This window comes from Lonchura striata, chromosome 8 (genome assembly GCF_046129695.1).
Source record: "Lonchura striata isolate bLonStr1 chromosome 8, bLonStr1.mat, whole genome shotgun sequence".
Taxonomy (NCBI): domain Eukaryota; kingdom Metazoa; phylum Chordata; class Aves; order Passeriformes; family Estrildidae; genus Lonchura; species Lonchura striata.
In genome coordinates, this window is record NC_134610.1 from 26983183 (window position 1) to 27006133 (window position 22951).

General features: G+C 38.1%; 1 protein-coding gene across 1 annotated transcript; it reads left to right on the plus strand.

The window, feature by feature from the left end:
• Positions 1–315: 315 nt before the first annotated feature.
• On the plus strand, positions 316–22195 carry MPP4 (MAGUK p55 scaffold protein 4). Its single transcript, XM_077785217.1, is given in 21 exon segments — positions 316–394; positions 943–1064; positions 1967–2044; positions 2743–2823; positions 3375–3506; positions 5482–5563; positions 6674–6759; positions 7727–7798; positions 8539–8735; positions 9829–9893; positions 10670–10687; positions 11688–11726; positions 12470–12490; positions 13676–13690; positions 15138–15179; positions 15980–16150; positions 16864–16944; positions 17906–17999; positions 18922–19030; positions 20632–20766; positions 21749–22195. Coding segments are annotated over 21 exon segments (1911 nt in total). The 3' UTR covers positions 21941–22195.
• The last annotated feature ends 756 nt before the right edge of the window (positions 22196–22951 follow it).

Below are 22951 nucleotides of genomic sequence, written 5' to 3' on the forward strand. Positions count from 1 at the left end.
AGAAGATGGACCAAACAGCTTTCTGTTTTAGATGACTTAATGAAGCAAGCAAATATCAATTCTATAAAGAGATTAAATTGCCATACTGCACTTGAGGTTTGTCTGTCGGCATCTTGGATGCTACTGGGTAGCTGAATTTACAGGTGAGACTCATGTTTATTTTTTACACCTGTGATGCACTTTAAATACAAATTATTGCACACCCCTTTCTTTGTTTTAAATTCTGCTTTCTTAACAATACCTGTCAGTATTCTGATATGAGGGTGTTCTTTTCCCTAGCTCATCATCTGTCTTTGTGAAACCAACTTGGTGTGAATGCAGTATTCAAAGTGGGTGGGATCTCCTTGAATAAAGGAGAAGATGGAGGTGCCAACAGTCAGCAGTAAAGATAATGGTAACTTTCACATATCTTTTTCAGTTTTCTTTCTCTTTTCAGAAAGTTGTATTCCTTGATCTCTGTGACTCTTCTTCCATGAGTCATGAGAGAGATGAATGTGTCTGAAGTATTACTACTGTACAATTGGAATGATTCTTGATGTTCAGTGGTGGCTTGCAGTTAACTTAAGAGAGTATCAGAATAGTTAACATTTGTTTCTGGTTTATAAAGCCAAGGAGTTTTTTGTTGTTTCACCTCTTCTTGGTAGGAGGTATGAACTTGAACCCAGACTGTGACATGTGAGATTGCCTGCATGGTTTTCTCACAGGTCAGTTGCAAATTGCTAGCATTGACCTAACCCTGCTGGCTAATAACATGGTAAAATAGCTCTTATGCAACAGAGTTGATTCCAGGAAAAAAAGCAAGGCAGACAGGAAATGTCTGTGCATTTTTTAGAAGTACAAATTGAGGAAAGGTGCATTTCAAAGGTCTGGGTCAGTGTTTGGCTTTGGTTGGTTTTCTCTTTGAACTGAAGTGTCTTGCGCTTTTCTGTTTCTTGGGCTCAGGTGTATCTCATGTTCTGACTCTAGCGCTGCAAGAGCTCAGTTTGCTCTGTAAGAGAGATGTCAATGGCGTTGGTACGCTCTATGACCTGCTCAGATCTCGCTGGCTGCAAGCACTGCTAAAGGTAAGGTACCACAGAGCTGGGAAACCAAAGGTCACCTACAGAACAATCTCTAGGGAATAGCTACTTGATTTTGCCATATGAGGACAATAAATGCTTATTTATGCTAAGTGGTGATAGTCCTGATGTCAGTTCTAACATCAGCAGTCACAGTAGACAAAACCATTTATGCTTTAAAGGAAAATAAAGTGTTCTCTTCCATAATGTCCTAGACATTTAGGCTCTTCTACTTTACCTGTCTGTATTAAAGCCAGGGGAGAGACACTAAACACATCATTGCTCAGTTGTCTTTTCTGTTCTTAAATTTCAGTATGGCTATGCATCCCACTTCTTGGCCTGTGACACACTGTTTTATTTTGCATCCCATTCATCCGATGTGTAATTGGAAGATATTATATTGTTAGAGAACAGAGTTTTGATGGGTGTTTCTATCTTGAGAAGAATTTTATCTCTGAGACAAATTCTGTAAAAATTCTGCTTTTCTTTAAGAAGGATTTTTTAAAGTCTTTGATTTTTAAAGAGGAGCTTTTACTGGATAAGAATGCTCATAAGGGCCTGTTAAATGCAGCAATTATGCCTTCAAATAGAGGAAGGAAACAGGCTGCAAATCATAGAATTGACTATCAGGCTATTTACCTGTGTAGACCGCTTTTCTTCTAGGAAAATTCAAAACTACAGTATTAACTGGTTAGTTACCTGATAATATGGAAAGACATTGAGTTCAAGACTCAATTCCAGATGTGCCAGATATTAAGAATTTAGATTACAGACTCTGCGGCTCTAATTGGACTCAGAAGTTTCCAGAAATAATGTTGTCCATTGCCTGTCATGTATGTATCTATATGATCATGTGAACTGGTCAATGTCATCATTGCCTTGTTTTGTCTGTCATGGCATGGCAACAGATTTATGAATGCCTTCAACACTATCTCGGAAAAAGACCAGATCCTGTCACGCTGCAGGCACGCGCATTGAGTCGTGAGGTGAGATGTATGCACAGCTTATTGCTTTACTTATCCATACCAAATGAACGGACTCTGCTGCAGTTAAGTGTTCTGGTATTTATTCTATGTCTCAGGTCTAAGTACAGTATATAAACTTGAAACTCTCCTTGCACATTTGAAAAACTACTCAACAGCCCTTACTGTGGGGGAGGGGAGGGGCATGAGAAGTGGGCACAGCTGTGGTTGCTGGACTACGCAAATCCTGGCCAGTGTAATGAACACAAATGTTAATTGTTTAATCACTGACCATGTTTTTTTCTTCCCATGTAACTCTGTGGTTGAGTTCTATGGCTGCAATCAAGCAGACTGACACGAGGATATTGAAAAGCTTTTTACATTTTCCTAATTATAATAGCTGAATTCTAAATCTTTTAATTCGTGGGAGAGTTAATGACGAAGTAGAGAAACTGAGACTGGTGATGAAATTGGTTGAGAGATGGAAGCAAAAACTGATTTAGAGTACATGGCACTGTGCCTGAACTAAATTAAGCCTGGCTGAGTGTAGTGCAGCTGTGGTCATATTGTCCAGTTCTACAGCAAACCATATGGACATCCTCTGACTGACATAACATGGAGGGGCTTTACACTGTCTGCATTTCTTTACATTCAGTGTAGAGCTTTCTAAATGAACTGTCTTCTAGAATCCATTTCTGTGCTTTCTTTTTCACATTTATCAGGTAGTCGAGTTACTTCATCAAGCCCCTCAGTCAGGAGAGATCAAAGAGCTAAGACGACTACTGCGTTCTCCACACTTCAAGGCAAGTCCTGCATAAGGATAGAAAAAGTTTGCTCATGGAGTTCTCTGCAGTGGGAGTGGAAATGGATGGGCAGCTGTTCACAAGAATTGGTAAAGGAGCCAGAGGAGACATAGCTTACTAACAATGAACTAACCTGATCATGAGATCAAATGTGGACTGTGTATCTGAAGTACCTGCAGTGGGCTGCATTTTACTTAAGGCTGTGTTTGAAAGATGTTTCTTACAAAGTTCTAAATTATGGGCAGTTAATGCAGATATATATTAAATTTTCCCTGAAATTGCAGAATCTGCATTCTCGATCCAAGAGCTCCAAATAGAAATATTTCATCTTTTGAAGGTTTTCCACAATAAAAAGAGGAGCTGTTCTTAAAACCTTCATGGTTTGATTTTCTTGGTGGAAAGAAGAAGATGTCAGTATGTGCAAGGGATCTGTGTTCACAAAGGAACATACTCAGTTATTTCTCTTTTCTGACTAGTCGCTATTTAAAGTTCTGCTTTTGTATGATCTTTGCTTATGGGCTGGTTGGTTTGCTTGTTTCCATTTGTAACAGGCCTTGCTATCTGCTCATGATACTGTGGCCCAGAAGGATTTTGAACCAACCCTTCCACCACTGCCAGACAACATACCTGAAAATGAAGAAGCTATGAGGATTGTCTGCTTAGTGAAAAACAACCAACCTCTGGTGAGGGACCTTCCTTGTGTCTGTCAAATTTTTTTAACTTAGAAAGAATTAATAATGCATTGGATGCATATTGGTTTCTTCCCAGGGATGCCATGGGGATTATGTGCATTCTTGTCCAGATTTTACAGAATCACAAGAACTGCTGAGGTTGGGAAGGACCTGAGAGGACCATCTAGCCATGCATAGTGTGGGTATAGGTTGTTCAGTGCCTTGTCTGCTTAGGGTTTGAACATTTGACAGATGTATTTTCATTATATGAGATAAAACCAAACTGGATTGAGAGTTATTCCCATGGCTGAAACAAAGGAAGGGAGGAGAGTTCTTTAGTAATCATTTGTACCTATAAGCAGCAAACATTGCATAGCTTAGCTAATCTGTTTTAGGAAAAGATAGCTGTAATATTGGGTATAAAAAAGATTTCTTATTGTCAGTCAATTAGGTTATTTTAGTGTGATGGAAGTTGAAGACATTGAAGGACTTAGTATTAATACATTATGGCCCTGGAAACTACAGGCTTGTCAGTCCCACTTCAGTGCCTGGTAAAGTTACGGAGATTATTTTGGGAGGTATTGAAAAACCCCTAAGGGGCAATGCAATCATTGGTCACAGCCAGCAAGGCTTCCTGAGGGGAAGGTCCTGTTTATCAAACCTGATTTCCTTTTATGACAAGGTAACCCAGCTAGCTGATCAGGGGAAGCCAATTGATGTAATTCTTTTGGAATTCAGGAAAGCTTTCAATACTGTCTTCTCAGAGTATCCTTCTGGACAAAATGTCCAGCACACAGCTGGATTAACACATTATGGGATGGGTGAGCAAATGGCACATGTGTTGGGCAAAAAGGGCTATACTGACTGGTGTTACATCAGACTGGGGGCTTGTCACTAGTGGGGTTCTTTAGGGCTTCATCCTTGGTTGTGTGTTGTTCAAGAGCTTCATAAATGACCTAGACACAGGACTGGAAAGGGTTCTTAGGAAGTTCATAGAAAGTACAAAACTGGGAGCAGCTGTTGACTCCCTTGAGGGCAGAGAGGCCCTGCAGAGAGACTTCAATAAAGGAGTGGACTGGGCAATCACCAACCATGTGAAGTTCCACAAGGGAAAATGCTGTATTCTTCGCTTGGGATGGGGCAACCTTGGACCTATGGACAGACTGGGAAATGAGGTGCTAGAAAACAGTGCCCTGGAAAGAGACCTGGGGGTCTAGGTCAATGGCAAGTTGAACATGAGCCAGCAGTGCCCTGGCAGCCAGGAGGGCCAAGCGTGTCCTGCGGGGCATCAGGCACAGCATCACATCTGAGCAAGGGAGGGGATTGCTCTGCTGTGCTCTGCACTGGGGCAGCCTCACCTCAAGTACCATGATATAGGAAAGATGTTACAGTATTGGAGAGTGTCCAAAGGAGGGCCATGACGATAGTGAACAGCCTTGAGGAGAAGCCGTGTGAGGAGTGGCTGAGGTCACTTGTTCTGTTCAGCCTGGAGGAGACCTCACTGCAGTCACAACTTCCTTGTGAGGGGAAGAAGAGGGGCAGGCACTGATCTCTTCCTTCTGGTGACCAGTGACAGGAACAGAGGGAATGGCCTGAAGTTGGGTCAGGGGAGGTTTTAGATTGGATATTAGAAAAAGGGTCTTCACCCAGAGGGTGGCTGGGCACTGGAACTGGCTCCCCAGGGAAGTGGTCTCAGTACCAAGCCTGACAGAGTTCAGGAAGCATTTGAACAATGCTGTCAGGTACAGAGTGTGACTATTGGGGATGGTTCTGTGCAGGGCCAGGAGTTGCACTCAGTGATCCTTGTAGTCCCTTCCAACTCAGCTTATTCCATGATTCTGTGGCTATTGCTAGATCCATGCTGTGGTAAAAAGGCTGTATCCCTCAATGCCTTTTTGTCGTGTGAAGATCAGACTTGTGGTATGGAAGGAAACTTACTGGGCTCCTTTGGTGATCAGTGTGTTTTTTCTTTGTTCTTACCTGCCAGGGTGCTACCATTAAACGCCATGAGATAACAGGTGACATAACGGTTGCCCGTGTGATCCATGGTGGGCTGGCAGACAGAAGTGGTACGTGGAATTTGAAACAAAGTGATACATAAAACTGAACTTGAAATAAGATATTTGAAGTAAGATAATACCTTAGCTTCTACAGTTAATCTTCCATTATAGAGCAATATGATGTGCACATGGGACAGTACTGTAAGCAGTGATGCATTGCAGTGACTTTCATTCTGACTTCATAGATTTTCAGATGAATTTGCTGTTTTAGACTGAGTTGACAAAGAAATCCAGTTTTCATTATGTGTTCTTGGCACCAATACCTGGATATCCCAAATTGCGGTGTAGTATGAAATGCAGAACATTCCCTAATGGAGAAATGGTAAACACTGGTGATTCTAGAAGATAATGGAATATGTAATAATTAAGGAATATGTAATAATACTTTTTGGCACTACTCTACTAAACACCTTGCTTAGCACTAGTAGCTAAGCAATCTTGCAAGGAGTTTGCTTGGAAATGTTACTACTTTGTCATCCTAGAATTGAATGTGATCCATGTCCCTTAGGAAATGTAATGTAATTAAAATGTAAAGCATAAGAATAAAATTCAACTGGAATTATTTTAAAATAGTTCCTTTTAGTATTTTCTGGCCTTTGTATAATGAAGATAACCCAATTTGCAGAAAATAGCTGATTAAGTTCCTAGTTTGACAAATATTTCTATTGAGTTAAAGGAACATGGAAAACAATATTGTGAAGACTTTACTATAAAGGACAGAGAGGAGTACCAGGACCTCCCACTGCACATGGGGATTTTAGGGATTTGATTCCAAGTCTTATTGTCTGTTAATACAGGATAGGTTAATAATTTACTTTGGGAAATGGAGCAATATTAAAATGCTTATGCTAATTTTAAGGCAAATCATCAGTAGATTGTAAAGATGTCATATGGAGGAGTGGGAAGGATTAAGAAAGCTGAAGCATGCAAGCTCCTTGTGACCCACAGCAGTCCCATCCAGGGGCGGTGCAGACTGAATCCAAGATGCTTTCCTCCATCCATGGTGCAGGAAAAATTTAATGTTGTCTTAATTTCTGTGTGACCCTGCCTTGCCTATCCAAGATAAATCATGCTGTGATAAAACTCCTGCTGTTGTTTTCATATCTGTTTTCATGGTAGGGTTGCTGTATGCTGGAGACAAATTGGTGGAAGTAAATGGAGTTCCTGTTGAGGGTCTTGAACCTGAGCAAGTCATTAATATTCTGGTATTTAATATTTTTAAAATGTTTTCTACTTTGCACCTTAATTTTACACACTCTTGTACATGAGAAAGCCTGATATTTTTAACAGAAAATTCAGATGGTTTCCTTAGTGTGAATGAAGTTCCCAACTGCACATGAAATCAGAATATATGAAAGCAGAATTAAATCTAACTTCTGTTCTGGGCAGAAATAAACTTAACTGTGACCATTCCATCTGCAGCTTCTGGGGAAAATACTAATTTATTCAGCCTTCACTGATTCATAACTTTTCTCGAAATGCCACTCAGAAATATTCACAAGAAAGTGGTAGAAGGCTGCTATTCTAATAAGAGGCTGTGTTACTAAATGTGCTAAAGCAGAGTGAATGAGTGTGTAAGCTACACACCTTACCTTGCAAGAAAAGGGCAGTGTAATAACTGTTATCAAAATTCTCATTAAGAAATCTGCTGAGATGTCTCTGTTTTGTCATTTTGCACACAAATTTTCAAGGTTCTTGACTGTTAATTGCCAGCCAGTGAGGTATTACCATGTGTAATCATACCAAGTCTATATGCAATTGCTATGGTTATACCATTTCTAGGTATAAGAAATACAAACTCTATTGGAATGCTTAATTACTAAATTATGTTTCTCCCCCCTTATATAACCCAACTAACCAAACTCTGCTGCTAATTTAAATAAGATTTCAGTAGAAAAGTTTGGTATGAATCAATACTGAAATGACACATGCTTACAATGAAACATAGGTTGCATTAAATTAAAAATATTTAGCAAAATTTTGATGTTTCATTCTTTAGTTTTCTTTTGGAAAAAATACAGTATTGTCACATTGACTCCATCTACGTGAATTCTGTCTGTAACACAAACATTGCAGTATCCTCAAAGCCATGCTGTGTCAAGCTTATCTTGCCAATGTTTGATTACTTGTGTTGAATACCAACCATATTTTAATTCTTTTCTAATCATTTAGGCCCTGTCTCAGGGGACAATTATGTTCAAATTAATTCCAGTTTCTGATCGGCCTGTCAGCAACCAAACAACAGTAAGAAACATTTTTCTTTTCCCAGGCTGGTAGCAGTAGTGCCCAATTGTGTGATACAAAGACATGGTGTTACCTTGTTACCACAAGGTGCCTGGAAGTTTATTGCAATCCCAAAAATGTTACCTTGTGTCACCCTGATTCTTAAGACTTCCTAAAGCCTTCTGAGTTTACATTCCTTTGGAGAACTTTCCCAAACAATTTCTGTAAACAACATATTGTTTACTTTCTTTTATGGGGGTGGAGAACACTTGATGTACTGGTGGTTTGTCCAATGTCTTTGGAGAGGTGGCCCATTCACTCTCCAATCCAATGTCACCTTTGGGAAAGTATAAAAGACAGAGTCAGATAATAAACCTTCTTTACCTTGCAAATAGCAGGTGGCTCACGTCGTGCTTTCACGTGTCCTACAGCGACATCCTGGCCTTTATGGCTGCCTCTCAGCTGACATCAATATGTTGTTGCTGAAGCAATAAAAACACTAAGTAGAAATGTAACTGTGCAATAAAGGCACTTTCTGAGTGATCTACAATTTGAAGGCCAGTTCTTTTCATAATGTATGAGACAAATGGATTTTTTTTCTGATTTAATGAACAGAGGGTTTAAGGCTTGATCTGGTTTTTAAAACTTTACTTCATAATTAGACTGAAGTTGCAGCAATATAAGGCCCTGTGATTGTAAAGCACATGTTGTATCCATTGTAAACTTGGCTTCTGCTCACTGTTGTATATTTTATTTACTAGCTGTATGTGCGAGCAATGACAGATTACTGGCCCCTGCAAGATCCTGCCATACCATGTGCTGATGCAGGTTTGCCTTTTAAGAGGGGTGAAATACTCCAGATTGTGGACCAGAATGATGCTTTCTGGTGGCAGGCCAGGAAAGTTTCAGATCTCAGTGCCTGTGCTGGACTCATACCCTCAAATCATCTTCTTAAAAGGTAAAAAAAATAATCATTTTCCTGATTTCTGGTTCAAAAATCAGCCAGTTATTTAACATTTTTGTAAGTTTTGTAGTAGTATGATTCAGAGAGACATCTGACAAACATCTTTCCTCTTTCTGATATCTGACTTCTTGCTATTTTCCCTGCAAGAGCACCTGTGTGAGAAGAAACTTTTGAAAGCACCTGTATAATCTCAAATTGCCATGTAGGAAATTTGCAGCATTTGTCCAGTCTCCATGCTGGTTGCTGAGACATCTATTGGAGTGTAGCAGTTGAAAGATGTGTGGAAATTGAGGGCCCTGACTACTAAATGACCATCATCTATGATGGAAAAAAAAAACAAACCAAGGGGAAGAACGGGATACTAAAAGCATAGTATCTTTTTAAAGATGTCCTGTGATGCATGAGTGACCTCTTCAGCTTTAGTCAAAACTGAGTAGGCCAGATTGGAAGAATGCAGAAAAAAAACAAGCACTCAAGAAACAACAAGGATCTCTTGCCTATTATTTTCTGCATAAACAGACCGTTATTTTTACACTACATGCATTCAGAACCAGAGTATTTACACTGCTGTAGCAAACTTCAATCTGATTCTTTAACCACATGTCTTGTGGTACCCCCAGGATAACGTAAGGTCATGAAATAGCACATAATAAAGTTCACTTTGTAATAAATATAAACCTACCTGCAGTCTTTATAATGCAACGTGAAATCAAACTGGGTTGTGGCTCAGGCTGCAAATGGCTCTGTGCAGTAATGGAGGCAGTAGTACTACTACCCCTACCAGCAGCACACTCTTCTTCTTCCAGGAGTCTGTGGTACAGTATGGCTTATCTTCCTGTACTTTTATATAAATACTTAGTACTTCTGAGCTGCTGATTTGGAACTTTGAATACTTCTGATAGCACATTGGTTTTATTTCAGGTTTTTTGCAGTGGGCTAAAACACTGCAAAAAAATGTTTCAGTTCTTGCTGTCTTCTCTCAGTTCAGTACTGATCAATCTTACATGTAAGCAGTCAATCTGACTGGAGCATAATGTGCTTGTGGACTGTTTTGTTTTTTAAGTATGATAAATTTATTTCTATGTAGGAAGCAGCGAGAATTCTGGTGGTGTCAGCCCTTCCAGCCCCACCTGTGTCTCAAATCATCAATGTGTGAGTGAAAAGTTACTTGAGTGATACAGCAGGAAAGAAAGATCTTGTCTCTGTTTTGGGGATACTGAAATAAAAGCTTATACAATTCAGCTTAATTCAAAGACAATGTTTCTGGAGCCATATTGTAACCTTCAACTGTGTTAACTATCACCTGAAAAAAAAATACTTACTGATAATTATACCTGGAGTACTGATGGTGGAGATGGTTGTCTCCAGTGTACTTGAGATCTGACTATAAGAGAAGCTGTGAGTTCAACTTCTTCTAAAATCTCTAAGTTCTAGGACCTCACGAGGCCAGCCAGTTCTCTCTAGGAAAATTGGCTGTAAGTTTTGAAGTGACAATTGTACTGGCCTGGATTTCTGGGGACACAGATACCAACTCTGCCACTGAGAAGTGCCATGTTTGGAATGTTTCTTTGCCATCAAAGCTATTAAGAAAATAATATAACTTATTTTCTTGAGGTCTAAGATAAGATATGCTGGCCTTGAATTTATTCATGATAATAATCCAGAAATATTATCTTCTGCCAGCTATAATTTTCTGTATATATGCAATTTTTCCCAGAAAAAGAATGTTCTGTTTCTTCTGTCCCCATTTTCTTTCTATAGTTCTTTATGCAAATATAAAATTTTTATGTCATGATAAATCCCAGGGGGCATGTGTTTCATTCCCTAGGATTCTTCTTGCGCTGATTGCATTGCTTGCTAGAGCTGAGGCTCTCTTTCACCATAATTTTATTGCATTTTAACTGCTTCAATGGATATGCTGTGAGCAGTAAGCACTGTGGAAGAAGGTAGGAAATCACATCTGGACAGCATTGCATTTCTGTACCTGGAACCAATGACACATAGTTTTACAGGCTTTTAAAAAAGGTGTCAGAAATTAGGCATTTTGATAAATACATGTGGAAGAAGCCCAAGTTCTTGGCATTTTGTATGCTTAACATAATTGAAATCCAGCCTTTTTTCACCTAGTAGATGCATGCATTGTCTTAAAGTTGAAACCTTAGCTGTGCATTATCTGTCAGGGAAATGACAGTTTTGATGGGTTCTTTGAGAAAAGAAAGACAAAAGTTCCTCTTTCTCTTTTCTTCTCCATCTTTCTCTCCTGCAGCAGCTCCAAGAGAGTATTTCATTAATGGATACATATGGGCAGAATGTGATTGACAGATATTCTGACAATTGCCCTGTAACTGGAAAATAGCTACTGCTGGGCCTATCTGGAAGGGTGTGCAAGAACAAAACAAAAACAGTGTTGTATTGTGAGCCTGTGAGATTGCCCAAGCTCATGTGATCGCATTTCTGGGAAATAAATTGATATAGTCTGGGGATTGAGAAAGAGTTGAATTTATATTTTCCTTTTCTTCCTTGTAACAGTAATAAAAAAATAAGAAGCAAAATACTTTCCTTGAGTGTAGCATGTTGGAAAGATATTTAAAAGCTATAAGACAGAAAATTATATTCCCTCATGGTAATACTTAATAAACAGATATCTACTGGATAAACAGATTGACAAGCATGCTAAACCTTTCATTATTTCAAGAGGAGAATTCAAATAAGATGTATTTGTCTCTGCCTTCAGAGCACTCAAGAGTTTTTGCTCACTGTAATACAAAGAACATCACTAAATTTGAGTTAACAGTTAAAATCCTTAAAGATGTCTAAAAATTATTTGAGCTTCATGTATCTTGTTTCTGATGTCTGAGTTCAGTCTTGTAAGATCTGTAAGGGTGTTTTTCCTCTCTAGTGTTTTTCTGATTCAGATGAATTTTTTTCCCTTGTGTTGATCTGTAGAGGATGACATGCAGATTGACGAAAAGTGTGTGGAAACAGGTAACTGAATTCACTTGAGATAATTTTATTTGCTTCAAGGCAGTAGCTAGTTTAAAGCCTCATTTCCTAGATAAAACTACTCATTCTCCTAGTGAACTTAATGGTAGAAAATTCTGGTTTTCATACTCTGGAAATCTCGCCTTGTATTATTGTATTAAAATGAGCTGTTTGCAGTTCCAGTGTCCAGTGCTTACAGTCAAGTGTTTTTGACCAAATACAGTCAAATGTTTTTGACAAAAATATTTGCTTGAATGAGATCCAACTGCTTGATTCAGGTGTTGGATTGTGGCTGTAAAGTTACCATACTTTTTTGCCAATTGCATATTTAATGCCACAGATTGTTGTGGTCTTGGGGAACCCACACAATTCCTTGTCAAGAAATTCCTGATCTTGGGAGAAGAAGGAGCAAGAATAGATTTTTACTTCTGAACACTGAGTTGTAAAGATTGGTAGCTTGAGTTGCTCCCTAAAACAGTGCAGTTCATTATTTCTTCTCCAAGATAATTCAGAAGCTCTCATGGAGAGATGTCATCTTGTAGGACTGTGTGAAGAGACGAAGCAGTTAATTCAAGTATGGTGAGCTGTATTTTGCCATCTCAAGGTAGGGGGAGCTGGGGAAAGTGTATGTGAGACAGACCGACAGAAGCTGGAAAACTGATTTCTGATTCTGATATTCATTAGAAGAAAAATAATTAAATTTTGAATTTATTTTAATATCTTTGCTATCTGGATTACTATACAAGATGAAGAAACATTTGAGTCAGGTAAGCACCTCTGACCTAATTCTAAATTCCTTGCTATTGTTCTGCTGTGAGAAGTGTGTCCAGAGACAAGCATCTTAGAAACAAGCAAGTGGCAAAAACCAAAATGCCACTTTAGCTTCAGAAGCCATTCTAGCTTGAAAAGCTACTATGTAAAATCCTGTTGCTTTAAGTATTCCTCTTAGTAGTAAGGTTTCAGTCCTCTTATCCCACGAGTGTGAATGTTTCTTCTCGTGCATCAGTAGCAGATCGATTTATCCAACCCTCATCAGCTGTACCCATGCAAGCTGTGACAGCAGGGGCTACACTGATGTCAGCAGATAATTGGATTACCTTCAGTAATGTGGAGGCCTGAATCCCCAGTGCCTGTAGGAGTTGGTGTGGTAAAGAGGAAAGCTGCTTCTGGATTCCTGATTGTGGGCATGGCTGACATACAGGAAAGAAAAATGCTTATAAAATTAATTATTTATGTATAAAAATACAATCAATAAGTATTTTTTTTTCTGACCAAGCTGATATGGGGGGTTTTGTTTTTTTCATTTAGGAAGCATCTGCTTATTTACAGCACATTGAGAGTTCTGCAAAACTTAAGTCTTGTAAAATAAATAATTTCTCTCCTAAAATAAAACTACTGCTAAACTTCTCATTTGAAGTATTTGGTCATCTTGTGGAGAAGAATGTCATTTTACCTTACATTTGCTCTTCTCCACAAGGTCTCTTTCTCACCTTCTTCTCTTATCACAAGCATTTATTCTCTTCAACCTCTCAAGCAATGCCCAATGCTTTTAAGGCATAACCAGTAGGTCTGCAGGGCAATCTTTTGTTTTCAGGGTAGGATGTTTCTGATAGCTGCACTTGGGCATTACTGTGCAAATCCTGCGCAGTGCTGAGTCAGCTGTCTGCTGTATCCACATAGAGGAATAAAGGTGCAAATATTTGCTATCCTACATTCCACTTTAAACAGTAGTTGCAGATTTTCAGCACTACCATATTGAAATAGATGCTGCAGTTCTTGCATTCTTTGGGAACTAAGAATTCATGCATATTTTAGATTTAATGTCCCTAGTATTGGTTTTCTACATTCCCTAAATGTGTTGGCCAATGCTGGTTAGGGTTTTTGTTAGATCATAGTATAGACTGTCTTCTCAAAACTAATTGTTTTATATCTGTCTCTATCTGAATCTGCAGAGGAGCTTAAAGAAGGTAACACTAACATATTTCTCTGTATCCTGTAGCAGTAATCTAATAGAATTTATCTATGTTTATGCTTCAGCAGGATCTACCACTCTTCTTGCAATACCTGGTAGCTGAATTGCTTGTTCCCTGTAGGATTCTACATTGCACTCCACACCACAGAAGACAGGGTAGATAAAGCAGAAATATTTAAACATGTTTGAATGACGACTTGGGAGACTCGAAGATAGATGGGCATGTATCAACTTAACATCACTCTGAAAGTTGCCCTGAATGAGGAGTTTTGTGCCAAGGAGTTTTTCCCATAATCATTAACTAGTTGTTAGTACATACAGAAATGTAGGAATAAAACTGTATTGTAAAGGTACAAGTAATGAAGAGTGTATAGATGTGAAAGGGCAATTAACATGAATCTAATTTTGTTTCAATACTTCCATGCTTATGAGATAAGTGTAAATCAAAGAGTGCTAAAAGCATTTCAAAGCTTTGCAAATGAAAATAATGTTTTTCCTTGGAACAAATATTGCTTTTAAAGACATGCTTATGTCTTCTGTATCTCATTCTTGCCTTAACAAGGCCTAAACAAAGGGAATGCACAGCTTGGATAACTACATGTGTGATTAGAGGAAAATAACGAGTACTTTTTGAAAAGAAAGCTAAACACTGGCACAATTTTTTCCTTGGTTATTTGTTTTCAAATCACCTTTCTCAAACAGTTTCTATACTTTCTGAACATTGATTTATTGGAAAATTGGTATGTTTGAGTCTTATATGAGAGATTTAATTAAAAAAAATACAGAGCTTTAGAATTCTGAATAGTGTAGCTATTAGGATAGCTTCATGATGAACAGCATGAGAATGAATGAGGAGAAAAAGAATTGGAGGAAACAGGTTAGGCTCACATGTTGGAGCACAGATATCACTGATCCAATGAAGAAAAAGAAGTAATAAAATGAGGTCTTCATTTTGCCTGAAAGATCTGAGCAGACACAAGTTGCATTTTCCAAATATGCTATGGGGCAGAAACTGAGTTACAAATTTTTTGTTTCTAGTTTTGAGCTACTGACTGTTATTATTTTAATTGAAGACTTATTGTAAGATTGATTTCACCTGAAAAGCTTAAATTATGTGGATGTTTTTTCACTAATTTCAATTTCAAAACATTGTCTGGCATGTAGATAAACTGGGAATGGAACAAATAGAATGTAAAGTTTCAAATTTAATTTAGGGAATACCAAGACTATGTTTATATTTTCTTACAATAACCCTTTTGAATTGGTCATTGGTCATGTGAAATATTTTTGATATTATAGAGTATCATGCTTTTTAAATTAGGCATCATACTTACACATATTTACTGAAACTAATTTTTCCCTTTGGATCAGCAATATTTGTTTGCCATTGAGCTTTTAAGCTTTCTCTTTTATTTAATGAGTATTTGTTCTTTGTATTCTAGAAGAGGAAGAATTTGGTGAATTTGGTCAACGAGTCTTTATTGGTATGCAATGACTAAAGATAAGTAAAATGTTTGGGGCTTGATCTAGCTTAAGTGCTTGAATTCAGTTCAATAGAAAGCTTTTTTCTTATATCACCTAAAGTCTCACTAAATGGAATACAACTTACTCTGTTTTCCAAACGTCAGGATGTCTCTTACTAATAATGCTTAGTCTCTCCATTTAAGTCTTTCTTCCTGTTAGGTTTCTACAGAGGCTTGGCAACTATATAAACTTGACTTAATTATTAATTTTTCTCAAAAGTAATGTCTGTCATCCACTGAGAATAATCATGAGGGTTTTCATTTGAAATGTGCATCTATATGTGAAGTTTTCAGAGTTGGATGGTCAAGTGGAGAAACAAACCTACCTCTGTGGTTATTAAACCATAGTGACCTTTAAAATACATGTTCTGGAGGCTGGAGCAAATGTTTTAGACTTGCCTCATGAGAGTGAACCACCTACACTATCAAAAAGGTTGACCTGTTCCCAGAGGGATGCCTCAGGTAGTCAGAAACTTCTCCTCCAGCTTGTTTTGGAGAATCTTTCACAAGTCTTGAATTCTAGGCTAATTTTCATGTGACTTTCAATGGGATTTTACCTACTCAGTAGCTGTCATCTAGTGCTCAGAGATTCTACCAAGCTGTCATATCAAGTGCAGCAATGAAATTCACTAACCTTCACCTTGCAAAAACCTCAGAAAAAGTAGTATGTTGTGTGGCTTAGAAAGAGGCCCTCTGGGCTAAAGAGCTAGTTGCCTGCATGCCAGATGTATTTTCCAGTACTGTGCCTTTGCCCCACCCAGCTGGATTCCGCAGAAGCATGCGGCTGTGTCGCAGGAAGGCCCGGCTCAACCAGCAGTCCTGCTACTCCCGCTGCCCCAGCAGCTGCTACAGCACCCTGGCAGCTCCCTACGAAGAGGTGGTCAGGTACCAGCGGCACCCAACAGACCGGCACAGACTAATTATCCTTGTGGGTAAGAGCTTAATGACCTTCGCAGGCAAATTTCAGCAAGGGTTTCCTGCTGCTGATTGCAGTGCTGTTGGTGTAGACAGCTCTCAAAGCAACACTTCAAGAATTATTGTAATTTGACCCCATTTTTTGGGTTAAAGTTTAATGCAGGTATCATCTTCTTTGCTTGAGATAGTGTTAAAAAATAGTAACAATAAAGTCCTTAGAAGGAGGTGGTTACAAATGGTGGTTGATAATGGATTTTGTTAGGGAAGTGGTTCACTTTTATATTCAGCTGGGACTGAAAGTTATGAGAAAATACTGGTATCTCAATAGAAAACATCTTTACATGATGGCATTTCTATAACCAGTGTTAAATGCATAGATACGACAATAATAAGAATACTTAATTCCAGACTAGACAATCTCAATCATGGACAGTATGGAAAGATGCCTTTAATATAATGCTTGTTTTAGGACATACTGTATTAAGTGGGCTTCAGGCTCTCAAGGAGACTTTAATTGTAGTGACTGAAGGAAAGATACTGTTCTACACTGTTCTATGGTCATGATAAAGCAAACTGAGTAAAGGCAAATCCACTGTCCTTTCTAAGTCTGGAAGTATTTGATTTTTTTTTTCTTTTAAAATAGTACCACTGAGTTGCCTCCTGGGTATGGCTACATTGCTGGGGAGTGATTTGTACCCTGTTAATATTAGCTGCTCTTCCAACTTTCCAGGTCCTGCAGGAGTTGGTGTGAATGAGCTACGGCGAAGGCTAATCACAAGTAACCCACGAGAGTTTCAAAGTGCCACACCTCGTATGTAATGCTTTTCCTCTTTCCTCCCCTACCCCAATTCAAACATGAACAGGAAATTCCAAGTACCATCCTCTTGCCTTTGTGTATTTATACACTCTTTGCTCTATGGCTGTTTCTTCAGCTCTACTGAAAGCCAGTACTCTTTGCTTTCATAAGGGTTAGTTTAAAATACTATCTATCTCATTTTGGCAAATCAGACAAAGGTATGTTCAAGTTCCAGCTTCTGAATCCATTAAAAGCTTTATGGAGATGAAAAGTTATCTTCATGATTTGGCTAAATTTTGGTGTTTGCTTTCCCTAGATTTAAAAAAAAAGAATGTTTCTTGGAGATACTTCAAGTTCTTGGGGTTTAAGTGCTCAGGTATGAGAATGAAGACAACAGAAGTTGGTGCTTAATAGGCTTTGCAGCTTTCCTTATTAGCCTCCTAGTCTCAGATGAGACTTATGCAGCTTAACTTCTGACGTAACACCTGAAATTAGTTCTAACTGTACTTATTTGGTTCTTGTAATTTAGATAACCCAACTGGAAATTATGTATCTGAAGCTAGCTGAAAATTCAGGACTTAGTGCTTAAGGTCCCAGATAAGGGGAAGGTGCAAGTGTGGGAAACTTGTGGGATTTTTCTGAATGAACTTTAAAAAAAAATCTGCCTCTGAAGAGTAAAGAGTTGTGCAACAAGTTCCAAGGCAGTTCCTGATTGCTTTGAATCACAACTATTTGGATTAAACTACTCTTCCATTCCAAGAAATACAGTTCTGCTTTGATAACTTTCAATGACTTGTCACTGGGAAACCATTACAGTATATGGGGCTTTTGCTCTGGATTAACAAATGGAAATAACTCATATTATTATTTATGAAAATACTGATTGGTAGTTGTTCTTGAAGTTCTCATTTTCACTTATAAAGTTACGATAATTGAGTTGCAGCTAGTTTTGTGTGTGTGTTATATCATCCTTCAGACACCACTCGTGTTCAGAAAAGTTATGAAATGAATGGTCGTGAATACCACTACATATCGAAGGAAACTTTTGAAAACATGGTGTATAGCCACAGGTGAGTAGGAGAGATGAGTTACATTTTTATTGCCTAAAATGCAACATGAGCCTAGTACAGTTTTGTAGTTAGTCCTAAGTCTGGGCTCCTCCACTCTTACTGTATATGTGTGGTGTAAATTTGGGTCAAACTACTTGAGACTGTTTGTTCAAAGACTCTGTTTGTGCAGTTGCAAATAGCTCCTCCACAATTAATCTCAGAGTCCTTCTAAAAGGAAGTGGGCTGTCTAGTCCTGAGCTCATTAGATGTGCTTGTAAATTATGAGTTTAACTCTGGAAACCAGACTGCTTTTGAAAATTTAGCAGTAAATCATACCTGATCCTGACCTACAACTCCATTGCAGGATCTCTGCAGTGATAACACACAAGTAGTTGAACTGTAAGGGCTAAATATTCAAAAGTATCTTCTCCTTTCTATGCATCAATAATCTCTCTAAGACAGACCAGCTCAGCACAGAATCACAGAATAATGAGGTTGGAAGAGACTTCTAAGATCATCAAGTCCAACCTATGCCCTAACACCACAACTAGACTATAGCACCAAGTGCCAAATCCAGTCTTTTTTTAAACATATCCAGAGATACAGAAGCAACACTCATTGAACTGTACCAAGTGCTATGAGATCTTCAGACTTAAGGAGTTATTTGTAGTATGTAATTGACAAGCATTGATGAGTAAAATCACAACCTCTAAACACAAAATTCATAAAACCATGATGAGTAAAGAATGCCTGTTTTGGAGATTAATTGTAATGGTTTTTGTGCCTAGTGTAGCAGGGAAGAGACAAGGTGAACAGTATTCAGTAGGTTTTATGATCATTCAGTCCTGATCACTGGATTATATTTGAAGATTTCATTTTTAAATTGAACCTTTTTGAAACTCAAATGCTCTTTCATTTTCCTTCTTCCTCACCACTGTTGCAGAATGCTGGAATATGGGGAGTACAAAGGGTACCTGTATGGTACCAGTATTGATGCAGTGCGAACAGTCCTTGATGCAGGGAAGATCTGTGTAATAGATTTAGAACCACAGGTGAGTGGTAAAGGGGCAGGGAATCTTCTGGAAGGAAAAATAATTTTCTCTACATTCTTGAGCCATTGAACAGTGTTAGTTGCTTTGTCTTCTTTTTCACTTTACCTCATGCTGCTTATTAATAATAGATTATTCTTTTCACGTGTCTTAGGGGGTGGTGGTGGTACTACAGTGACAAGTATATTGAGACAGTGCATTTTTTACCAAGCCAGCAGCTGCATTATCAGGATGGTATGGAAATGAGTTTTCATACTTACTTAAAGTAAGGATTAGTCTTTCACGTGGACACCTGTTGCATTGGATTACTTCCTTCTCCAAGCCCTACTATTGAGAGTTCTTCTGTTAGCAATCTCAGAACACCCTTTGGTAAAAAGCAGCAACACTTAAAGTAATCAAGCAAAAGCTGAAAATTTTAGTGTGCCTGTGTGTCTGCATTTCTCTCCAGAAGTTACATCTCTTAGTAACCTGTTTCTTCACTTAGATACTATTGATTTTTATTTTCCTTCTATTTTTGATTGAATTTGCTGATGAAGATAAGGCTTATAAAAGCCTGATACTTAGATACTTAGAGCTGTGTCTAGTTAAACCTTGCTAACCTTCTTTGAATTTCTTGCATATTTAGTACTTAGGAGCTGTTTGAGCTATGCCATTTAAACATCTCCTCTAACTGAATGTAAAGAGTGACTCCATAACTCAGTAATTTTTGGATATTTCCCTCTAATTATGCAGAGCCAATGTGTCCAAGCCTTAGGCTGGCAGTGCCTTGTGCTGCTTAAAACAGAAACTAAGTTACAAGATTTGTGGGGTACTACTCAAAAATTGAAACTGCTGTAAGGGGTACATGAGGTCACACTTTAGTCTTCATATCTAAAACTGTCTTTGGGTTTCTTCTTTTACATTTTTAAGCAAAGGGGCAAAAGAAGGATGTTGTGGCATGGGGAGTGTAATCTTGCCACTTGGACAGATGTGCCACTATGATTTTTTTTAGGGTATGAGTTTAAAGGACAAGGTTTAGAAAGGGTATTAAGTAAGACCAGTGAGGTAGCAAAACTATTGCTGTGCTGCATACATTATTTTAGATCTGGTGGTTTGACCAAGTTTACATGCTACGATTTTCTTTAGTTTTTCTTTTTTTTTTTCATTCCCTCCACTACTCTGCAGTAATTTAAAAATACTTATTAGAGTTAGGAAATGCTACACAGTAAAGGATTTCTGAAAGCAGGCTATTTTATTCCAGCATGGAACAATAAAGAGGTACTTGTTCCAAAAGTAGCTCCCTCAGAGTCAAAAAAGAACAGGTCTCAAATGCATCTTTTATGTGGTTGATTGTAGAGATCTGTTAATGACACTGTTCTATCACTCCATGGTTTTGAAAGCATCTCCTAATGATGCTACCAAGCAGAATTAAGTAATTGTATGCTACAGTAGCTTAACAATGTCTGCTCCAGGGATTATTACTGAGATGTTTTTCAATTAAGTGTTCCTGAAAAAAGTGTCTCCTAGGTCTAGGGATCACAGTATGTTGTAAACAACTGGATTTTTATGGGCGTAAAACTGGGATGAATACACTTGAAATACTTCATTTTACTCTTCATTTGTAGGGTATACAAATAGCCCGGACCCATGAGTTAAAGCCCTACATTATATTCATCAAGCCACCCAGCATAGGCTGCATGAGGCAGACTCGTAAAAATGCCAGGATCATTACGGATTATTATGTGAACATGAAGTTCAAGGTGAGATTTGGGAATAAAAGAGATTGAGTTTATTAATTTGAGATTCTGTTACTAGAACATAATGCATTCTACTATGCTACACTCAACTCTTTAAAAAACATTACTGTGTCTTTAGGATCAAATCTAATTATTGTCTTTTTTCTGTGGATTTTGTTGGGATTTCTTTTCCGCTTACAGACTGGCTTTGAAGCATAAGAATTGTAATTTGTAACCAAGGGGGCCGAGGCACTTTGTTTCAAAATGTCTTTAAAGGAGAAGCTATTTTGCATATTTTTGTTTTATTTAGCTGCCTTGTGTCAATATTCTAGTCAACACATATATTTACTGTTTGCACTGAAATACTTGGAATGTGCTTTGTTCAGTAGCATTATTTTTTTCACAGTTATAAGAATGTATTATTATTTCATGTATGCTTAATACCACTATCAATCCTATACTAAGTTCTGTAGATAAAACACAGATCCTGCTTGTAGGAAATGCATCTCTTATATTTAGAATATATACAGCACTTTGACACAATCATTTCCATGCAAATTATCATCAAATTTAGCATCTTAACATTTTTGAGACCTAAGTTTATAACTATGTGGAAATTACTCATGATTGCTATGACAGAAAGTAACATGGACTCTGGGGAAATAAACTAAAATTTGGAATAAGAACAAAATCATTAGTAGATTTACCTTCCAGTCCCTAACATTCTCTGCCAGCACTTTATCATTAGAGTAACTTTTTTAGGGCAAATGGAGCATTCTGGGACACCAGGTACTTCCTTGGGAAGCATATGGCAGGCAGCTCAGTTTTTGAGACTTGGAAATGACTGTAGCAGAGGTACTTTATTATAGCAACTGTAAATGAAATAAAGCAGACTGATATTATCTATTCACCTCTTGTTTATGTAGCCCAAGGTGTTTTGCAGATGCTGTGCAGGTATGTTTCTCTACACAACACTGAAGTTTTATGGACTTACTCTGTCTCACAGGAAGAAGATTTACAGGAAATGGAAGAATCAGCTAAGAAAATGGAAGCTCAGTTTGGTCAGTTCTTTGATCATGTGATTGTGAATGACAATTTACAAGAAGCATCTGCACAGCTGCTGTCTGCAGTACATCGTGCACAGGATGAGCCCCAGTGGGTCCCTGCAGTATGGATATGCTCAGACAATCAGCCCTAATTCTAAACAGCAGGCAGCTTCAGAAAGATTACAGCTTATGTTTTACTTCAAGAATAATCCTAATGTCAGGATTGCAAGAATTTATCTTTGTATGTGAGGGATTTGGAAGAGGATTAGGAAAGAAGCTCCAACAGGAGATATAATCATACTATATTCTGTGTAGCTCTTGAGCATTTTATGTTACTTTTGTACAAAAAGAAGGGAAATACTGTGAGTACTCAATTACAAGAATAAAGAAAAATCTATTTTGTTGCATGTATTTGTGTTATTTACTTACACATAAATTCAGAAACTTCCTTTTTATTATGCTTGTTCTGGGTTCTATGATGCCTTTATATTCTGCAGGTCTTACAAATTATATTAAGTAAGAATGTGCTTTTTTTGCATGGTGTATGTCAGCATTATTATTTATGAAGGTATTGTTTTGTTGCTAATCCTTTTTACCTTTAAAATAGGAGCAGTGTTGGCATAACAATAATTACTACAAAACCCAGTTAACTTCATAATACTGTAAATATATCTTTTCTGCTCTTCCATCAACGCAAGTGAGTACAAACTGACAGAATGTGGACTTACCAAAGAGGAAAATAATCACAAAACCTTTCTCTTGTTGGTTTGGTCTGTGGTAGCATGGTCTCCTCAGCAAAGGGTTCAGTGCTTGTGGAAACTAAGTTACTCACTCTCTCCACCTCATATTTGTAGCTGTCTTGCCACCTGAGGTACACAGGTGGTTATTTTATTGGCCTACCTCATCTTGGAGGAAAATCAACAAAAGTGAGTTAAGCAGTCTAGAAAGAGGTTATTTAAAGGCAAGTATTACAGCCAACAGGATGCCTGTTTGTTCTAGAGCCAGGGCTTGTATTCCCTGTTTAGAGGTAAAATGGGAGAGAGAGAAGCCCCAATATGTCATTGATGTGGGTATGTACTGGTGAAGGGTGAGATAGCAGCCTGGTCCATGAGCAGCTTCCCCACGTCTGCCTAGTCCCAGCATCTTTGCCTTTTCTCCATGTA